The sequence below is a fragment of the Spermophilus citellus genome (assembly GCF_964194105.1).
Source record: "Spermophilus citellus genome assembly, chromosome: 2".
NCBI classification, from domain to species: Eukaryota; Metazoa; Chordata; class Mammalia; order Rodentia; family Sciuridae; genus Spermophilus; species Spermophilus citellus.
Window position 1 is genome coordinate 211,415,767 of NC_138183.1, and position 18,069 is coordinate 211,433,835.

At 43.7% G+C, this 18,069-nt stretch overlaps 2 protein-coding genes across 5 annotated transcripts in view; both read right to left on the minus strand.

The window, feature by feature from the left end:
- LOC308641317 (serum amyloid A-3 protein) overlaps nt 1-4,011 on the minus strand; it is a gene marked incomplete at both ends in the record, with an annotated part of 39,970 nt that extends 35,959 nt beyond the window's left edge. For 3 of the 4 annotated variants that reach the window (XM_081279794.1, XM_081279792.1, XM_081279789.1), the window contains 2 exons: nt 2,660-2,798; nt 3,924-4,011. In XM_081279794.1, coding sequence (XP_081135920.1) covers nt 2,660-2,798; nt 3,924-4,011 — 227 coding nt within the window. Of the gene's footprint in view, nt 1-2,099; nt 2,239-2,659; nt 2,799-3,923 lie in introns of those variants that run through there. The other variant, XM_081279793.1, reaches the window with a different exon arrangement.
- Nucleotides 4,012-15,449: 11,438 nt separating this feature from the next.
- On the minus strand, nt 15,450-17,390 carry LOC308642013 (serum amyloid A-1 protein-like; the record flags this gene model as incomplete). Its single annotated transcript, XM_081280602.1, has 3 exons — nt 15,450-15,588; nt 16,038-16,176; nt 17,303-17,390. The coding sequence occupies 3 exons, from the start codon at nt 17,388-17,390 to the stop codon at nt 15,450-15,452; spliced, it is 366 nt and encodes a 121-aa protein (XP_081136728.1).
- Nucleotides 17,391-18,069: the final 679 nt, after the last annotated feature.

The following is an 18,069-nucleotide window of genomic DNA, read 5'->3' on the forward strand; positions in this document are numbered from 1 at the left end:
TGACAATTTATAACACCTTCAAACTTGATCCTCCCTGAACCCAAAGTTAAAATACCTTGAGACTGCTCTCACCAGCCAATCTGATGTCAATATCCATACCGTCATGTTGATCTTGCCCATGTCTTATTCTGAAATAAATCCACCCTGAAATATCCCAAATCTCCTTTACCTCCATGTCTACTAGTGCTTTCAGATAAGAACTCTATGAGAAAGTTCTCTTGGGATTTACTATAGCAACAGCTTGCCTACTAATTAAGTTAACAACTAATTTAATGACTTTAGCTTATCACTTTATCATCAATCCTACCCTTAAGAGTCCTCCTTCATTCTACTTTCAAAGCAAAAATGGAGACCAGTAATCAACTTCTATACTGTGAGCCCATAGCCACATTTCCTTAACTGTCTCTGTACTGGATCTCGACCCTCCAAAAAAAAAAAAAAAAAAAAACACCTCACCCTGGCCAGCTGTGCAGGATGCTAATCTTTGTCAGTAGAGGGCAAGGGAGGAATAGGGGGAAATGAAGATCTTCCTGGTGCCCTGCTTTGGATTCCCAGGCTCCTGTGAGGATCCTCCCCTGCCACACCCAGTGACACTCAGCCCAGGGACTTTTAGTGAAACCTGAAGGACGTGATTGTATCAACAATTTCTGTGGCACCTCAATTAGATTTTCAGTGTGTTCAACAGCACCCCACTTCTGTTAGCCTGAGCTGCCATAACAAGGTACCACAGGTGGCTTCCACACAGATATTTATTTTTCAAAATTCTGAACACGAGGATGTGCTAGATGAAGGTACACGCTAATTGAGCACCTGGTGACTGTGCTCTTCCTGGCTTACAAACATGTACCTCCTTACTGTGACCTTGTGGGTTGCAGAGAGAGAGAAGCTCTTTGTTTTCTACACTTATAAGGACTATCAGTTCAGATCCAAATAAAGCCAATCTGGGAAAAAGGCTTCAGTACATGAAGTGGAGAGGACACAACTCACTCAGAAACCCATCCCATCCACAGCTGACTTCCCAAAGAGATCAGCAGCATGCATTCTGCTACTCCCATGAGAACAGCTTCTGAGCAGGTTTATAGCTCCCTCAACCCACATTCCCAGTGAGCACAATGGCCTCCTGCACAGCATGCTATCAAGTTCCATTGCTATCTCTATAGAGTTCCTGTTTCTGAGCTTTGACTGTGGCACCCAACAAACTTTCTCTCCCTGTAATGGGCTATAGATTTGTCTAGGAGAACCAAATGTCTGCCTCTAGGGAGGAACATACAAAGATTATACCCTCCTATATTCATTATTCATAGTGGTAACTCTTGTTAATAATTAACACTTCCTTGTATTAAAATTTCCCTTTTCAAATCTCTGCCTGGTTTGTCTCCTACACGACCTGACTGATAAGGAGATCTTTTCCTCCATGACTATTCTTCACAAATACAACACCACAAATGGTGTGCACTTACATCTTCATTTAGGCTTGAAATAACGCAATAGAAATAGAGTGGGAGACACTGCTCCAAAGGTATTTCTTGGATAGAATGAACAGAAATTGGTGAATAATTGGCTTTGCAGACGTTGCTAAAAACTAAACAGAAAACCAAGATGGTGGTATCTGGGGCAGGATTCCAGAGCCAGACTTCCCATAGCCATGCCCCATGTCTCCAAATGCAAACACACTGAGGACTAAAGCCCTGGGGGCAGAGAAGGTGACAGGACACAGAGGTCAGGAGTGAGGTAGTCAGAACATGGAAAGGCCTGGAAACAGCAACAGCTAACCATGGGGGCCTGGACAAGTGAGAGAGTCTGATTCTGAGAAGGCTCAGTGCCAGGGTCTGTCCTGTGTGACCTCTGAAATCACATCCCCTACACCGTGAGGTCCAGGCTGGATCTTCTTGGTGTTTATTGTTCACCACTTTGTACCAAACATCCCACCCTCAATTCAAAATATAACACCCACTTGCTAGAATTTCCATTTCTTATGCATTTATTGAACAACAACTGTGGGCCATTCACCCATTTATGTGGACACAGGATGCAGTGATTTCGTATCCCAATCTTTGGGGGCTCACAGCCAGTCTTCTGAGACAAAATGAAGAAGAAGCTCAGTATTTACCAGGCAGCCCTTTAGGTCTGTATTTATTAGGGTCTTCTCCTCTCCTGCCTGCTCTGTTGGCTTCCTGGTCTGCCTGGGAGTCCTCATGTCCACGGCCAAAAAGTTGCTGAATGTTCTCTCTGGCATCACTGAAATCAAGCAAGGCAGCAAGGAGATTCCTCAGCAGGCTGATAAGCCTCAGGCTACCCTCCCAGTTTTCTGCTGTCCAGGGGATGGCTCAGAGGGGAGCCCAGGAAGATCAAGGAATAGGGGTTGAGATACCACCCTTGCCTGGCACAGCCCTACTCAGCCTGGCTCTTCACCCTGAACCTGGATGAACAGCACCAGGGAGGGGGGGTTAGGGATCACTCTGTGGCCCTCCCGCACACATATCCTCAGCCATCTCTGGCTCTGTCAATGACAAAGGCCCTGCACTGACCATGGTGGAGGGCTAGGCAGAGTGGGCAGGAGGAAGACTCAAGCCTCACAGAAACCTGCTGCCAAGCTTATTCCCTCATGATCTTATTCCTCTGCTCACCCAGGCCTGGCATCCCCAGGAACCTGCCTTACCTGATCACTTCAGCAGCCCAGGCACCCCCAGGTCCCCTTCTGGCAGCCTCATAGTTCCCTCGGGCATGGAAGTATTTGTCTGCACCTATGAAATTTGCTTCTTTCATGTCCTGGTAGGCTCTCCACATGTCCCAACTTCCTGAATTGGAAAAGAAAAGACAAAAGGGATATCAAGTATACATAAAGATCATGACAACACTTTCAAGCGGGATTCAGGAATTAATATATTCAAGATTTCATCCTGTGATTTTTGCACCCATAGATATCATGGGTTGAGTGGATTCGTCTCTACTCTGGCTGGCTTCTGCAAGTCACTCTAGTGAGAGTTGTTAGGGGCCACACCTGTTTGTCTTTGGTGGTCCACTGTGCTGGGGTGAGCTTCACCATACTTAGATGTGCTATGTTTAAGAACAGAAGGGAGGTGTCATTGTCAAACAGGATTCCTCAGCTTCAGCACTTCTGAAAAATTGGGTCACGTGGTTCTCTGTTGTTCAGTGCTGCCCTGAGTCCTGTAGGATGTTCACCAGCGCTCTGGTCTGCCACTAGATGTTGGCAGCACATTCTCCCAGTGGGACAACCAAAGACATTGCCACACATTGAAAATGTCCCCTGGGCCAGCACATTACACCAGGTCCAGAATCACTGTTCCAGAATGAAGCTCCATGTGATTAGAAATTGCAGTGAGGGAGGGGGCATCCAGGAGGGGAAAGCCTGGGTGGGCTGCAGACATGAGGCACTTCTGCCCTGACTCCCAAGGAAAATGTACTTCTGTACCCTAAATGCACATCACTGTGACATGACTGCCTCTGGGCCAGCTCAATGAACTGCACTTATGCTGTGGTTGCTTGAGGAAACCCTAGTGTAATGGTTCTCAGCTGGGTTGGCCTGTTTTGATCACCTGGGGAGATACTGAAAGTCCTGATGCCCAGAACACAACCCTGACCAATTCCTCAGACTATATGAGGAGGAAGAAAATCCAAGCATCCACAGGGTTCAAACTCCAGGTGATTTCACGTGTGCCTGACAGTGTTGACAATGGAATTTTAGGAAGTGGTGAGCAGACACATCAACTGGGCTAAATTGGCTTCATATATAGCTCATTGGAAACCTCTGCTCTGTCACCTGCTTTATTCATTTCCTTTAAAGAAATGCTCCTCAGTATACCTGGGGCATCCTGCCACACAAGGCAGCACAACATAAGACTGGCTCCAGTCCATCAGAGTGCACCAAGTGAACTCTAGAGCCATCTCCCCACCACCCTTACCTTGAGCAGCTTCCCTCGCGAATGAAAAAACCCCACCGCTGACTGCCAGGACCAAAGAGCAAAACACCAGGCCTGTGAGAAGCTTCATGGTGCTGAAATGAAAGAGCGGCATAAGCAGACACAGATGAGACTGGCACCTTTCCCTTTGACATTTATATCCTAAGAGAGCCTGGTTGTTCATTTCTACTGGTTCTCATTATAGTCCTAGTGGTTCCTCTAGGAAATCTGGCAATAGGAACTCACTTGGTACCAAAAGCCTTCACTCTGACCCCATCAGCCATGAATCCAAGTCTAAGAGAATAGCAAGGTGGCTCCAACAGAGGATAGGGGAGTTGGGACCAGATTGCCACTCTAGAGGAGGCTATAATGCACTCTCCATGTGTCCCCTAAACCCAATCCACACCACACATGAGATAAATAAATAAATAAAAACGTAAAGGATCATTACGTTCAAACAAAATCACATCTTGATAGGAAAGAGAAAACAGAGTAAGGGTTTAAAAACTCACTCCTTGCACTTGACAATCACCTGATGTCTGGTGGAGTGGATCTGCTGGTCGCTGAAGGACAGGGAGAGAAGGCTGCTATTTATCCTGAGCCTTCCCCTCTGAGGTCATGGGCAGGGAGGGAGAGCCAACCTGCATTCCTGGAAAGTCTCTGCAGGTCATTTCCTGTAAAAATCTGCAATAGAAATCTTACTGGACTCTAGGTGTTCTTCATCCATGGGTCATTTTCCTCAGTTGTGCAATTTGAAGACACAACAGAGCTTTGCTCTGCATTTGGCAGCTCCTGAGTCAGGTGAACAGCTCTGCCCCTTAGCTCTGAGAGAGAAGAGGTAATGGAGATGAGGCGATGGAGGGGCAGGGAAAGAGCACTAAGATGGTGCCCCAGTGTCCTGTGAGGTGAGGAGCAAGAGGGGCTCCTGCAGCCAGGATCTTGCTTTCCAAGTCACTGACTCAGGAAGGAGCCTGCTGGGCCAGAGGGCAGTTGCTTCAACAGTTAAGCCCTGCTGGGTTTCTATCTACAGTCCTTGAGCTACAAAACTGGCAGGCTAGCCCCACACACCTCAGGTGTATCTGAGCTCTCAAAGGCATAGAAAATGCCTGCTTAGCTGATTTAGCGAATAGAAAATGTAAATCCTAGAGACCCACGTAGTGGGAGGAAAGTTTCTGGTGTAAGGAGCTAAAGTGTAGTTTAAGAAGCTTATAATAAAGCATTATGGAGGTAAAATCTGCAGTGGGAAAATGGGAGCCCAATTGGGGAAGGGTTAAGCATCCAGGCAGGTGAAAGTGGGGAGATCACTTTGAGCTATATTACCCTGTGGGTTTTGCCGGGTGGGAATGTCACTATCTGGCCTCTTTCACTGTGAATCTCAGCCAAGTAAGCCCTGCTCTGCAGGAGCTGGTGCTGGAAATGAGTTCCAGGGCTCCCACCTGAGCTCAGCAGGGCTAAGGCTTGTATGTATGTGAACAGTCACCAGCTCTCAAGAGAAAACCTCTCATTACTTACCTTAACCGAAAAAATTCTAGAAAGAGAATTCTGGGCACCATAGTTCAGTCTAAAGAAAGGAATATCATTTACAAAACTCTCTAACGTTGGGTTAAAGAGAAATCTGATTCTGTGCCTGAAACCAAATGAAATTGATTGTTACCCCTTCCCTTTACTGGATGCTACTTGGAGCAGCAAGGGCTACTCGTTCACTCAAACCTCCTGCTTCTTTAGTTAACAGTTATATTCTCATTTTTTACTCATAAAAAGAATTACAGACTCTTTTTAAAAATGTTTTTGTGTGTTATAGTTACACATAATAGTTGGATTCATTTTGACATAATCATATATGAATGGAATATAATTTGCTCCATTTCAGTCCCCAGTGCCTCCTGGTGCCTCCCCTTACTCTACTCCATTGGTGTTTCTTCTATTTATTTTTTAATTGGTGCTATATAGGTACCCATGAGGTGGAATTTTCTGTAAATTTTTTAAAAAATATTTTTAGTTGTTCATGGACACAATACCTTTATTTTGTTTATGTAGTTTTATGTGGTGCTGGGAATAGAACCCAGGGCCCCACACATGCTAGGCAAGTGCTCTACCAATGAGCTACAACTCCAGCCCCTCTCTGTGAATAATTTTGCCAAATTAATTCTGCATTTCCTTCTTTTTCCATTCATCTTCCCTCCCCCCTCAATCTCCTTCCTGTACTCCACTGATCTTCCCTCTATCCTCCTGAGATCTGATCTCCCTCCTTTGTTCCCTTACTTTCCTCTAGCATCTCCATATGAGAGAAAACATTAGACTTTGAATTTTCTGAGTCTGTCTTATTTCACTTTGCATGATGATCTCTAGGTTCATTCACCCATTTCGTGACAAATGTCATATTTTCATTCTTTTTTATTGTTGAGTAAAATTCTGCTTAATCTGTTCTAGACACTCACATTCTTAATTGAATAATATATCTAGCATATGGGAGAAGAGAGATATGTTAAGATTTTCTTTTTACTTTACATCTTATATGTATCAAATTCAAAGACCTGAGTGACAGCCATCCCTATTTGACCCTGGAAAGTCTATCCATGGGCCAGTGTGGTGATGCATGCCTATAATCCCAGTGACTTGGCAGGAGAAATTGGAAGTTCAAAGCCAGCCTCAGCAACCAATGAGGGTCTAAGCAACTTAGCAAGATCCTGTCTCAGAGCCTAGATGATGCTTTTTGGAACACACTTTGAAACACACACACTTGTAAAATGGACATCTGTTTCTAATGCACTTACTTTCAATTACCCAGGTTCTGACAATGTAAGATTGTGTTTGTGATTACATAGTTGAATGGATTACAATATTTATGTATTGAGCTGGGATGGTGGCTCAGCAGTAGAGCAATCACCTACCCAGGTGGAACACGGGTTCGATTCTCAGCACCACATTAAAAATAAAGGCATTGTGTTATGTCCATCTATACAATATTTATGTATTAATTACACCAGAAGGATGGGCTAGGGAGTTTTGTTGCTTTTTTTGTGATGCTAGGGATTGAACCCAGGGCCTCATACATGATAGGTAAGAAATCTACCACTGAGAGCCATATCCCCAGCCCTGGTGGGTGTTTTAAGAAAAAAAATTCCTGGGCCAGAATGTTGGAGGTGCTGGTCAGCAACTTTTAGTGGTCTTCAATAGTATCTGTGTTTGAAATTTTCCCTGTTTTATAGGTAACTTGTACAGAGAACATTGGTTTGTTGGGAAAGAGAGTGATAAATAATGTGGCACAGACTCAAAATAGCACAGGCCAAAGAGATCTGTGGGAGTTGGGGAGGTAAAGAACAGAGAAATAGCAGTGGGACCAAAAGGACATAGATCCTACTGTTCCACTTTAAGAGGAACTGCAAGAGGAGCACCCCATGGGTGAAGATGAACATAAAGTGTGATCCACAGAGATAGGGTGGTTTTAGGTTGTTGCACTGGTGGATGAAGTAGGCAGAACAGTCTTCTGGCTACAGCTCACCAGAAGGCAAAAGGGGATGGGAAGGATGGAGATTGACCCAGAGAGAAACTATTTTTGTGCAGTGAAAGCAGGTCAGGTTGGGAGAGATAAAGGCAACAGTGGCTTAGCACATGGGCCAGCAACAGATGATGGGGTTCTTTCTTGCTCTGGTGCTGAGTGTGGGGTGCTGTGCAAAGGAGGGCAGATTCTTAGGAGCCAGCAGAAGGATCTCGAGAGGCCCACATGGACTGCACAATGAAGCCATGGGGATGCCCTCCAAATCTACTCCCACAGGGGCTAACACTACTATTCACAGAAGTTCTGGACAGATGGAGGGCACTGGGAGGAGGGTAGATAAAACATGGTGGAGTGAAAGGTAGATGAGAGCTAAGGTTCCAACATGTGTGCAACAGAAGCATCTATGAGTAGGAAGTTTGCTCTTAGAGCTGAGCACAGCCTACAAATGTGAATGCAATAGGTCTCCTAGGCCAGGTCTGCTTTTTGAGACCTAGACAGAGGAGTCAAGTCTCCCCCTGAGGAAGGGGTGCTCCGTTTATCTGTGAACTCATGGAGTCACAAACACTTTGTTCCTCTGTCATATAGGCACATGTCCTAGGAATGACTTTCTGTTACTCATAAAGATGAATGAGCTGAGCTCTAGGGCATATGCCTGAAATCACAGAGCCCCAGGAGGCTGAAGCAGGAGCATCACAAGTAAGCAGTCAACCCAGGGAACTCATTGAGGCCCTGTCTCTAAATAAAGAGGCCTGGGGGTATACCTCAGAGGCAGAATGCCCTTTGGTTCAATCCCCTCTAACAAAATCAAAAAATAGAACTAAAGATGAATCTGCCCGTAAACTCGTTCTGAAGGGAAGCTTTAGAGCATCTAAGGGACTCTTTCAGGGACCAGCACCCAGGACACATTCCACCCTGTGGCTTATGCTCTTCCTACTCTAGTTCTTGGCCTCCAGAACATCCCAAATGTTCCTTTTTTGGAACAAGAGGAGGGGTGGTTTATGGTAAATCCCAGGTTGAGTGGTTTGGATTGGAAGAATGCCATAGGGCACAGCAATCTCAGCTCTGGCAGCCAACACCTGAACATTGTCCCCTTGCTGTCTTGCCATGCTTCTACCACAAAGTTCCATTACTAAACACCCCAATACCTTTCCAGTACAGGCTGTGCCACTGGGTTCCCTCCTAGGACAGATCCTCAAATCCAGCCACCTGGACTTGGAAGCAGCTTGGCATTGAAGTGAAGAGCCATGTCTTGGGCTCAGACAGACCCCGTGAGACTTCTGCTCTGCCATACTGATGTTGGGGGGGGGGAGTTCTACATCCTCGAGAAGTGCAGGTGACATCTGGTCAAAGACATGATTCTTTAGTGAAAGGCCACCTAGGAAGTTGGACATCAAATCGTGTCTATGTTTCTACGTAGTGGGAAGCGCTCATATTATTCTGGGTCTTCAGAATTTCACAAGTTCAGTCATGCATCACTTAAAGGCAGGGATATGTTCTCACTGATGCATGAGGCTATCACGCTGTTGAATGGACATCTTCAAGTGAAGGTCAATCAGTCCATGTGGCCTCTTGACTCCATCAGGACACACAGTGGATACAAATGTATGAGACTGCTGCTGGCAGCACAGGGCATAGTGTTCTACAGCAAGGCTTTCTTTTACTAAGAAGAAGTCATAGTGTAGACTAGGAAATCCCAATAAAATGTGGGGTAGAGTCAGGCTAGGTGGCTCATGCCTGTCATCCCAGTGACTTAGGAGGCTGAGGCAGCAGGATCACAAGTTCAAGGCCAAGGTCAGCAACTTAGTGAGAAGTCTTAAGAAACTTAGAGAGACTCTGTCTCAAAATTAAAAGAAAAAAAAAAGTCTGGTATGTATCTCTGTGGTTAATTGCCCTTGGGTTCTAATTTAATCCTCAGTACCCCCCCATATTAGTGTGACATAGGAAATGCATAAACAGTAACATAGTCATTTATTATCATCATCTACTATTATATGAATATAGAACTTTTGGTGTAATACTTTTATGTAACTGGCAGTGTTGTAGGTTTGTTTACAACAGCATTACACAAACATGTGACTAATAACCTGGAGTACAGTGTTATTGTGGTTATCACATTGCTAGGTGGTAAGAGTTTTTCACTTCTATTATTCTATGAGCATGACTTTGTCTATTCATGCACCAGTTAGTGAGTGCCTTCTATGGGACAGCCACTTCATGATGTGTTGGGCAGACAATGGGTATCAAATCCAGGCTGTGTCTTCATAAAAATGAGGCTTATAATTGGGGGATAATGATTATAAATATATAAGAGAAATCTCACACTTATTTGATGATAAAACCTGTAAGATTCCGATCAATAAACAGGAAAGATTATGTGTCCAAAAATTTGATTAAAGAAAAAGTAAGGTTTCACCAAGGATCCTATGATTGTATTCTCCCTGAAGAACAACAGTCTCCGTTACTCTACCAGCCAAGAGATGAAGTAATGATCTGGAAGAACAAAGGAAGGAAGGGCATACAGCAGGAAGATTAAGGGTAAGGGTCTTCTAGGTAGTAGACTCAAGATAGTTGATAGGTAGATACTTTGTTTTCATACTAACATATAGTATTTGTATTTTAAAAATTTAATATGTCTTGGAAGTCCTTCCATATCAGTTTTGTGTTATTTATTTATTTGTTTGTTTTTGACAGCAGCACATGATTACACTGTTTGAATAGACCATAATTACACCCCACAATATTGATGGCCGCTGTGTTACTCATATTTTGCTATTGTAAGCAAAACAGGCTTATACTTCATTTATTGTTTATACATCTCTGGAACATGTACATTGTTTATACATCTCTAGAATAAATTTTTAAGTAAGTGACTTGGTGAGAAGATATGAGACTTTAAAAACTTTTAGGTGTCACAAATTACCTCCCATGAGGTCTCTATAAATCTGCACTCTCACCAAAATGAGTGAGAATGCCTAGTTCCACACTTTCTCTTACATAGTATACTATCAAACCTTTTGATGCTTGAAATTTTGGTAGATAAAATATAGCTCAGTGTAATTTTAGTTTGCATTTCTCTTATTATGAGCTTGATTTCACATCCTCTCCTATGTTTAAGAGACATTTGCTTCTACTGTCATGGATAACTAATTAGAACAAATAAAAAAGAACTATTTAAAAAATTTTTTAAAGAGCCATTTGTATTTTTTAGGAATTATACAATGATATCTTCTGTTCAAAATGGTATTTTTCTTATTGGTGCTTGGTGGGTTTATTTATTATTTTGCAAGAATTTTTTTAAAATATTTTTTTAGTTGTACATGAATGCAGTATCTTTATTTTGTTTATTTACTTTTATGTGGTGCTGAGGATTGAACCAAGTGCCTCACACGTGGAGGCAAGCACTTTACTGCTGAGCCACACCCCAGCCACCAAGAATTTTTTATACAAGGAAAAATTAGCCCTTTTTCTTTGATATGAGTTACAATTATTTTTTCCAGCTTGCCATTTATATTTTCCTCTGGTGACTCAGTATGCAAAGTAATTCTATATATTCTTTATTCATATTTTCTTTAGTGCCCTCTAAATTTGGTGGTATAGTTTGACTTTCCCTACTTCATGTTCCATGGGTGCTGCAGATTTTATTGTTGCTATAATATTTTCATTATTTTGTAACTATTCATTACTTTAAAAATTTTAAAATATCGATAACATTTGCATTATTTTGTAAATATGAAGTACATTTGGAACCTGTCTTAACATAACAAAATATGTTTTCAACTTTACATCATTAAGATGATCACCATATGGTCCCAATCCCATTCATTGAATAACCCCTCCCTTATTACTACTTTGACATACAGTATTTATTATGTACTAAATGATCATACGCACTCATGACTAACTTGGAGATTTTTGTTCCGTTGACTAGTTTCTCCTGTACATGGCTCAGTACTACACTGTCCTACTTATTCAGACTTTATTCAGTGTCGCCATTGCCTTCGTTGCTCTCCTTTTTTAGAAGTAGTTGAGGTTCATTTTCTGTTATTTCCTTTACCTGTTAGTTTTTGCTTCCAAAAACACTGTGGATGGTTTTTACAAATTGTGTTGCCCACCACCTGTCTCAACTGTCTCCTTGTCTGTATGGGTGTTTCAGTTGATGTCTGGGGTGTTCAGGAGTCCCATGTCCTCCCCTGCCATTCTCTCTACACCTGTTTCACTAGGCCTCAGGCCACTCTTCCTCTGCAACCACATTAACAAGATGAGCAACAACTCCACATTGCTTAGGCAAGGGTCAACTTCACAACCTCTCAGATACTACTGACATTGATTCTGGAACTCCACATTCTCCAGTCCTCCTTCCCCAATAGCTGTTCCTTTTCAGTCTATTTTGCTGAATCCAACTTTTCTCAGGACTTCTAACAAATGGAGACTCCAATGGTAGATACTGAGAACAAGCTCCAAAGGCCATGCATAGTCTTTTTTTGTGGAAGTCTGGGGGGTACTGGGGATTGAACTCAGGGGCACTCAATCATTGAGTCACATCCCCAGCCTTATTTTGTATTTTATTTAGAGACAGGTTCTCACTGAGTTGCTTAGCATCTCATTTAGGCTGAGGCTGGCTTTGAACTTGCGATCCTCCTGTCTCAGCCTCCTGACCCGCTGGGATTACAGGCTTTGCAACTACATACTAATGTAAAACTTATTTCTCCTTGAGCAAAGTAAAGTCATTAACAGGGGCTGGAGATGTGGTTCAGTGATAGAGTGCTTCCTAGCACGCATGAAGCCCTGAGTTGGATCCCCACCAACACAAAATAGGAAACAAGCAAACAAACAAGGTCACTAATAAAAAGTGTTTTGGACGCAAAAAAAAAAAAAGTATATAATAAAATAAGCTCAACTTGGCATTTTCCACATGATAGCTCTTAAAAATATGTGAAAACAAAAAAAAGTGCTTCGGTATATTGAAGCAAAAGGAGAAAGGGTGACAATATAAATCATAAATTCTTGAGTAAACAAATACTTTCTTCTTTGGATTAAACTCTGATATACTTTAGGTTACAAATTCTAAAAAGTCAAATGATGTTGAGTTAGGAATTTTGGATAGAGAGATATACCAAATCTTAAAGGAAATGCCCATGAGCCATTGAGATGCAAAAAGGAGAGTTGTACACCTTGAGCAACTTGCCCTTGGCCTGCTGCCTTGTAAAATGAAGGAAATACACAAGTGCACGGAAAAGTGGTACAAAATTATGCAGCTCCACCCTGGCTCTATCTCCAGTCTGGTCCCAAACCACAGCTCCTCTATAAATGTCGGACCTTCCCAACCCAAGGAGGGACTTCTCCCTCCTGAGATAGCCCATATTCTCCCTTGAGTGTGCACCTACTTCCTAAATAAACCTGTCTATGTCTTTGTCTGTGGCTCAGTCTGAAATGCTATTCCCTTATGCATGCCAAGATCCCCCCTGGTCCTGAGTTGAATTTCCCCTTCCCTCTGGGAACTTCTCAGACCCTACTCTGGAGACACCTCTTCTCCCATGACAATGTGATCCATTACAAAGTGGTGAATGAATTTCTGTATTTCATTTCATAATTTCATTCCCGTGTATTATTTTTAGTAATAATATCCTGATTAGGATGTTTTACATATCTACAGAAGATTGAAAAGCTTACCTTACTTGGATATAAAAGTCATTCTTTCTCTTATGCTTCTCTTGCTGCTGCCCTCCTGCTTCCAAATCTACTTAAATACTGCAACAAATAATCTACTTATGCACATCCACATATCAGCATTACACTCCTTTAAAAAAAACTTTTTTAGTTGTACATGGACATAAAACTTTTATTTTATTTATTGATCTTTATGTAGTGCTGAGGATCAAAATCAGTGCCTCACATGTGCTAGGCAATCACTCTACAACTGAGCTACAGTGCTGTCCTGAGCATTACTGTCTTTTGACAATTTATAACACCTTCAAACTTGACCCTCCCTGAACCCTAAGTTAAAATACCTTGAGACTGCTCTCACCAACCAATCTGATGTCAATATCCATACCGTCATGTTGATCTTGCCCATATCTTATTCTGAAATAAACTCACCCTCAAATATCCCAAATCGCCTTATGTCCATGTCTACTAGTGCTTTCAGATAAGAACTCTATGAGAAAGTTCTCTTGGGATTTACTATAGCAACAGCTTCCCTACTAATTAAGTTAACAACTAATTTAATGACTTTAGCTTATCACTTTATCATCAATCTCCTACCCTTAAGAGTCTTCCTTCATTGCACTTTCAAAGCAAAAATGGAGACCAGTAATCAATTTCTTTACTGTGAGCCCCACATCCACATTTCCTTGACTGTCTGTGGTACTGGAGCTGGACCCTCTAAAAAAAAAAACAAAACACCTCACCCTGACCAGCTGTGCAGGATGGTAATCTTTGTCAGTAGAGGGCAATGGAGAAATAGGGGGAAATGAAGATCCTCCTGGTGCCCTGCTTTGGCTTCCCAGGCTCCTGTGAGGATCCTCCCCTGCCACACCCAGTGACACTCAGCCCAGGGAGTTTTAGTGAAATCTGAAGGACGTGGTTATTTCAACAATTTCTATGGCACCTCAATTAGATTTTCAGTGTGTTCAACAGCACCCCACTTCTGTTAGCCTGAGCTGCCATAACAAGATACCACAGGTGGCTTCCACACAGATATTTATTTTTCAAAATCTGAACACCAGGATGTTCTAGATGAACTTACACGCTAATTGAGCACCTGGTGACTGTGCTCTTCCTGGCTTACAAACATGTACCTCCTTACTGTGACCTTGTGGGTTGCAGAGAGAGAGAAGCTCTTTGTTTTCTACACTTATAAGGACTATCAGTTCAGATCCAAATACAGACACTCTGGGAAAAAGGCTTCAGCACATGAAGTGGATAGCATACAACTCACTCAGAAATCCATCCCATCCACAGCTGGCTCTCCCGAGAGATCAGCAGCATGCTTTCTGCTACTCCCATGAGAACAGCCTCTGAGCGGGTTTATAGCTCCCTCACCCCACATTGCCAGTGAGCACAGTGGCCTCCTGGACAGCATGCTATCAAGTTCCACTGCTATCTCTATAGAGTTCCTGTTTCTGAGCTTTGACTGTGGCACCCAAGAAACTTTCTCTCCATGTAATGGGCTATATATTTGCCTAGGAGAACCAAATGTCTGCCTCTAGGGAGGATCATACAAAGTTTATACCCTCCTGATTTATTATCCATAGTGGGAACTAGTGTTGATAATTAAGTATTCCTTGTATTAAAATATCAACTCTCTGCCTGGTTTGTCTTCTACATGACCTGACTGATAAGGAATTCTTTTCCACCATGACTGTTCTTCACAAATACAACACCACAAATGGTGTGCACTTACATCTTCATTTAGGCTTGAAATAAGGCAATAGAAATAGAGTGGGAGACACTGCTCCAAAGGTATTTCTTGGATAGGATGAATAGAAATTGGTGAATAATTGGCTTTGCAGACGTTACTAAAAACTAAGCAGAAAACCAAGATGGTGGTATCTGGGGCAGGATTCCAGAGCCAGACTTCCCATAGCCATGCCCCATGTCTCCAAATGCAGACCTACTGAGGACTAAAGCCCTGGGGGCAGAGAAGGTGACAGGACACAGTTGTCAGGAGTGAGGTGGTCAAGACATGGAAAGGCCTGGAAACAGCAACAGCTAACCACGGGGGCCTGGACAAGTGAGAGAGTCTGATTCTGCGAAGGCTCAGTGCCAGGGTCTGTCCTGTGTGACCTCTGAAATCACATCCCCTTCACCGTGAGGTCCAGGCTGGATCTTCTTGGTGTTTATTGTTCACCACTTTGTACCAAACATCCCACCCTCAATGCAAAATATAACATCCACTTGCTAGAATTTCCATTTCTTAAGTATTTATTGAATAACAACTGTGGGCCACCCACACATTTATGTGGATACAGGATGCAGTGATTTTGTATCCCAATCACAGCCAGTCTCCTGATACAAAATGAAGACGAAGTTCAGTATTTATCAGGCAGCCCTTTAGGTCTGTAAATAATAGGATCTTCTCCTCTCCTGTTTGCTCTGTTGTCTTCCTGGTCTTCCTCTGAGTCCTCAAGTCCAGGGCCAAAAAATCTCAGAATGTTATTTCTGGCATCACTGAAATCAAGCAAGGCAGCAAGGAGATTCCTCAGCAGGCTGATAAACCTCAGGCTACCCTCCCAGTTCTCTGCTGTCCAGGGGATGGCTCAGAGGGGAGCCCAGGAAGATCAAGGAAGAGGGGTTGAGATACCACCCTTGCCTGGCACAGCCCTACTCAGCCTGGCTCTTCACCCTGAACCTGGATGAACAGCACCAGAGAGGGAGGGTTAGGGATCACTCTGTGGCCCTCCCTTTCTCCAGTTCTGAATTGGCACACATATCCTCAGCCATCTCTGGCTCTGTCAATGACAAAGGCCCTGCACTGACCATGGTGGAGGGCTAGGCAGAATGGGCAGGAGGAAGACTCAAGCCTCACAGAAACCTGCTGCCAGGCTCATTCCCTCCTGATCCCCAGGGCAGCCAAGCTCTGCTCACCCAGGCCTGGCATCCCCAGGAACCTCCCTTACCTGATCATTTCAGCAGCCCAGGCACCCCCAGGTCCCCTTCGGGCAGCATCATATTTCCCTCGGGCATAGAAATATCTTTGTGAACCTATAAAATTCGCTTCATTCAAGTCCCGGATAGCTCTCCACATATCCCAACTTCCTGAATTGGAAAAGAAAAGACAAAAGGGATACCGAGTATACATAAAGATCATGACAACACCTTCAAAGATATCCAGGAATTATATATATTCAAGATTTCATCCTGTGATTTTTGCACCCATAGATATCATGGGTTGAGTGGATTCGTCTCTACTCCTGGCTGGCTTCTGCAAGTCACTCTAGTGAGAGTTGTTAGGGGCCACACCTGTTTGTCTTTGGTGGTCCACTGTGCTGGGGTGAGCTTCACCATACTTAGATGTGCTATGTTTAAGGACAGAAGGGAGGTGTCATTGTCAAACAGGATTCCTCAGCTTCAGCACTTCTGAAAAATTGGGTCACGTGCTTCTCTCTTGTTCAGTGCTGCCCTGAGTCCTGTAGGATATTCACCAGCGCTCTGGTCTGCCACTAGATGTTGGCAGCACATTCTCCCAGTGGGACAACCAAAGACATTGCCACACATTGAAAATGTCCCCTGGGCCAGCACATTACACCAGGTCCAGAACCACTGTTCCAGAATGAAGCTCCATGTGATGAGAAATTGCAGTGAGGGAGGGGGCATCCAGGAGGGGAAAGCCTGGGTGGGCTGCAGACATGAGGCACTTCTGCCCTGACTCCCAAGGAAAATGTACTTCTGTACCCTAAATGCACATCACTGTGACATGAGTGCCTCTGGGCAAGCTCAGTGAACTGTGCTGATTCTGTGGTTGCTTGAGGAAACCCTAGTGTAATGGTTCTCAGCTGGGTTGGCCTGTTTTGATCACCTGGGGAGATACTGAAAGTCCTGATGCCCAGAACACAACCCTGCCCAATTCCTCAGACTATATGAGGAGGAAGAAAATCCAAGCATCCACAGGGTTCAAACTCCAGGTGATTTCACGTGTGCCTGACAGTGTTGACAATGGAATTTTAGGAAGTGGTGAGCAGACACATCAACTGGGCTAAATTGGCTTCATATATAGCTCATTGGAAACCTCTGCTCTGTCACCTGCTTTATTCATTCCCTTTAAAGAAATGCTCCTCAGTATACCTGGGGCATCCTGCCACACAAGGCAGCACAACATAAGACTGGCTCCAGTACTTCAGAGTGCACCAAGTGAACTCTAGAGCCATCTCCCCACCACCCTTACCTAGAGCGGCTTCCTTCATGAATGAAAAAACCCCACCGCTGACTGCCAGGACCAAAGAGCAAAACACCAGGCCTGTGAGAAGCTTCATGGTGCTGAAATGAAAGAGCGGCATAAGCAGACACAGATGAGACTGGCACCTTTCCCTTTGACATTTATATCCTAAGAGAGCCTGGTTGTTCATTTCTACTAGTGAGAGTTGTTCTCATTATAGTCCTAGTGGTTCCTCTAGGAAATCTGGCAATAGGAACTCACTTGGTACCAAAAGCCTTCACTCTGACCCCATCAGCCATGAATCCAAGTCTAAGAGAATAGCAAGGTGGCTCCAACAGAGGATAGGGGAGTTGGGACCAGATTGCCACTCTAGAGGAGGCTATAATGCATTCTCCATGTGTCCCCTAAACCCAATCCACACCACACATGAGATAAATATATAAATAAAAACGTAAAGGATCATTACGTTCAAAGAAAATCACATCTTCATAGGAAAGAGAAAAAAGAGTAAGGGTTTAAAAACTCACTCCTTGCACTTGACAATCACCTGATGTCTGGTGGAGTGGATCTGCTGGTCGCTGAAGGACAGGGAGAGAAGGCTGCTATTTATCCTGAGCCTTCCTCTCAAGGGGTCATGGGGAGGGAGGGAGAGCCAACCTGCATTCTTGGAAAGTCTCTGCAGGTCATTTCCTGTAAAAATCTGCAATAGAAATCTTACTGGACTCTAGGTGTTCTTCATCCACAGGTCATTTTCCTCAGTTGTGCAATTTGAAGAC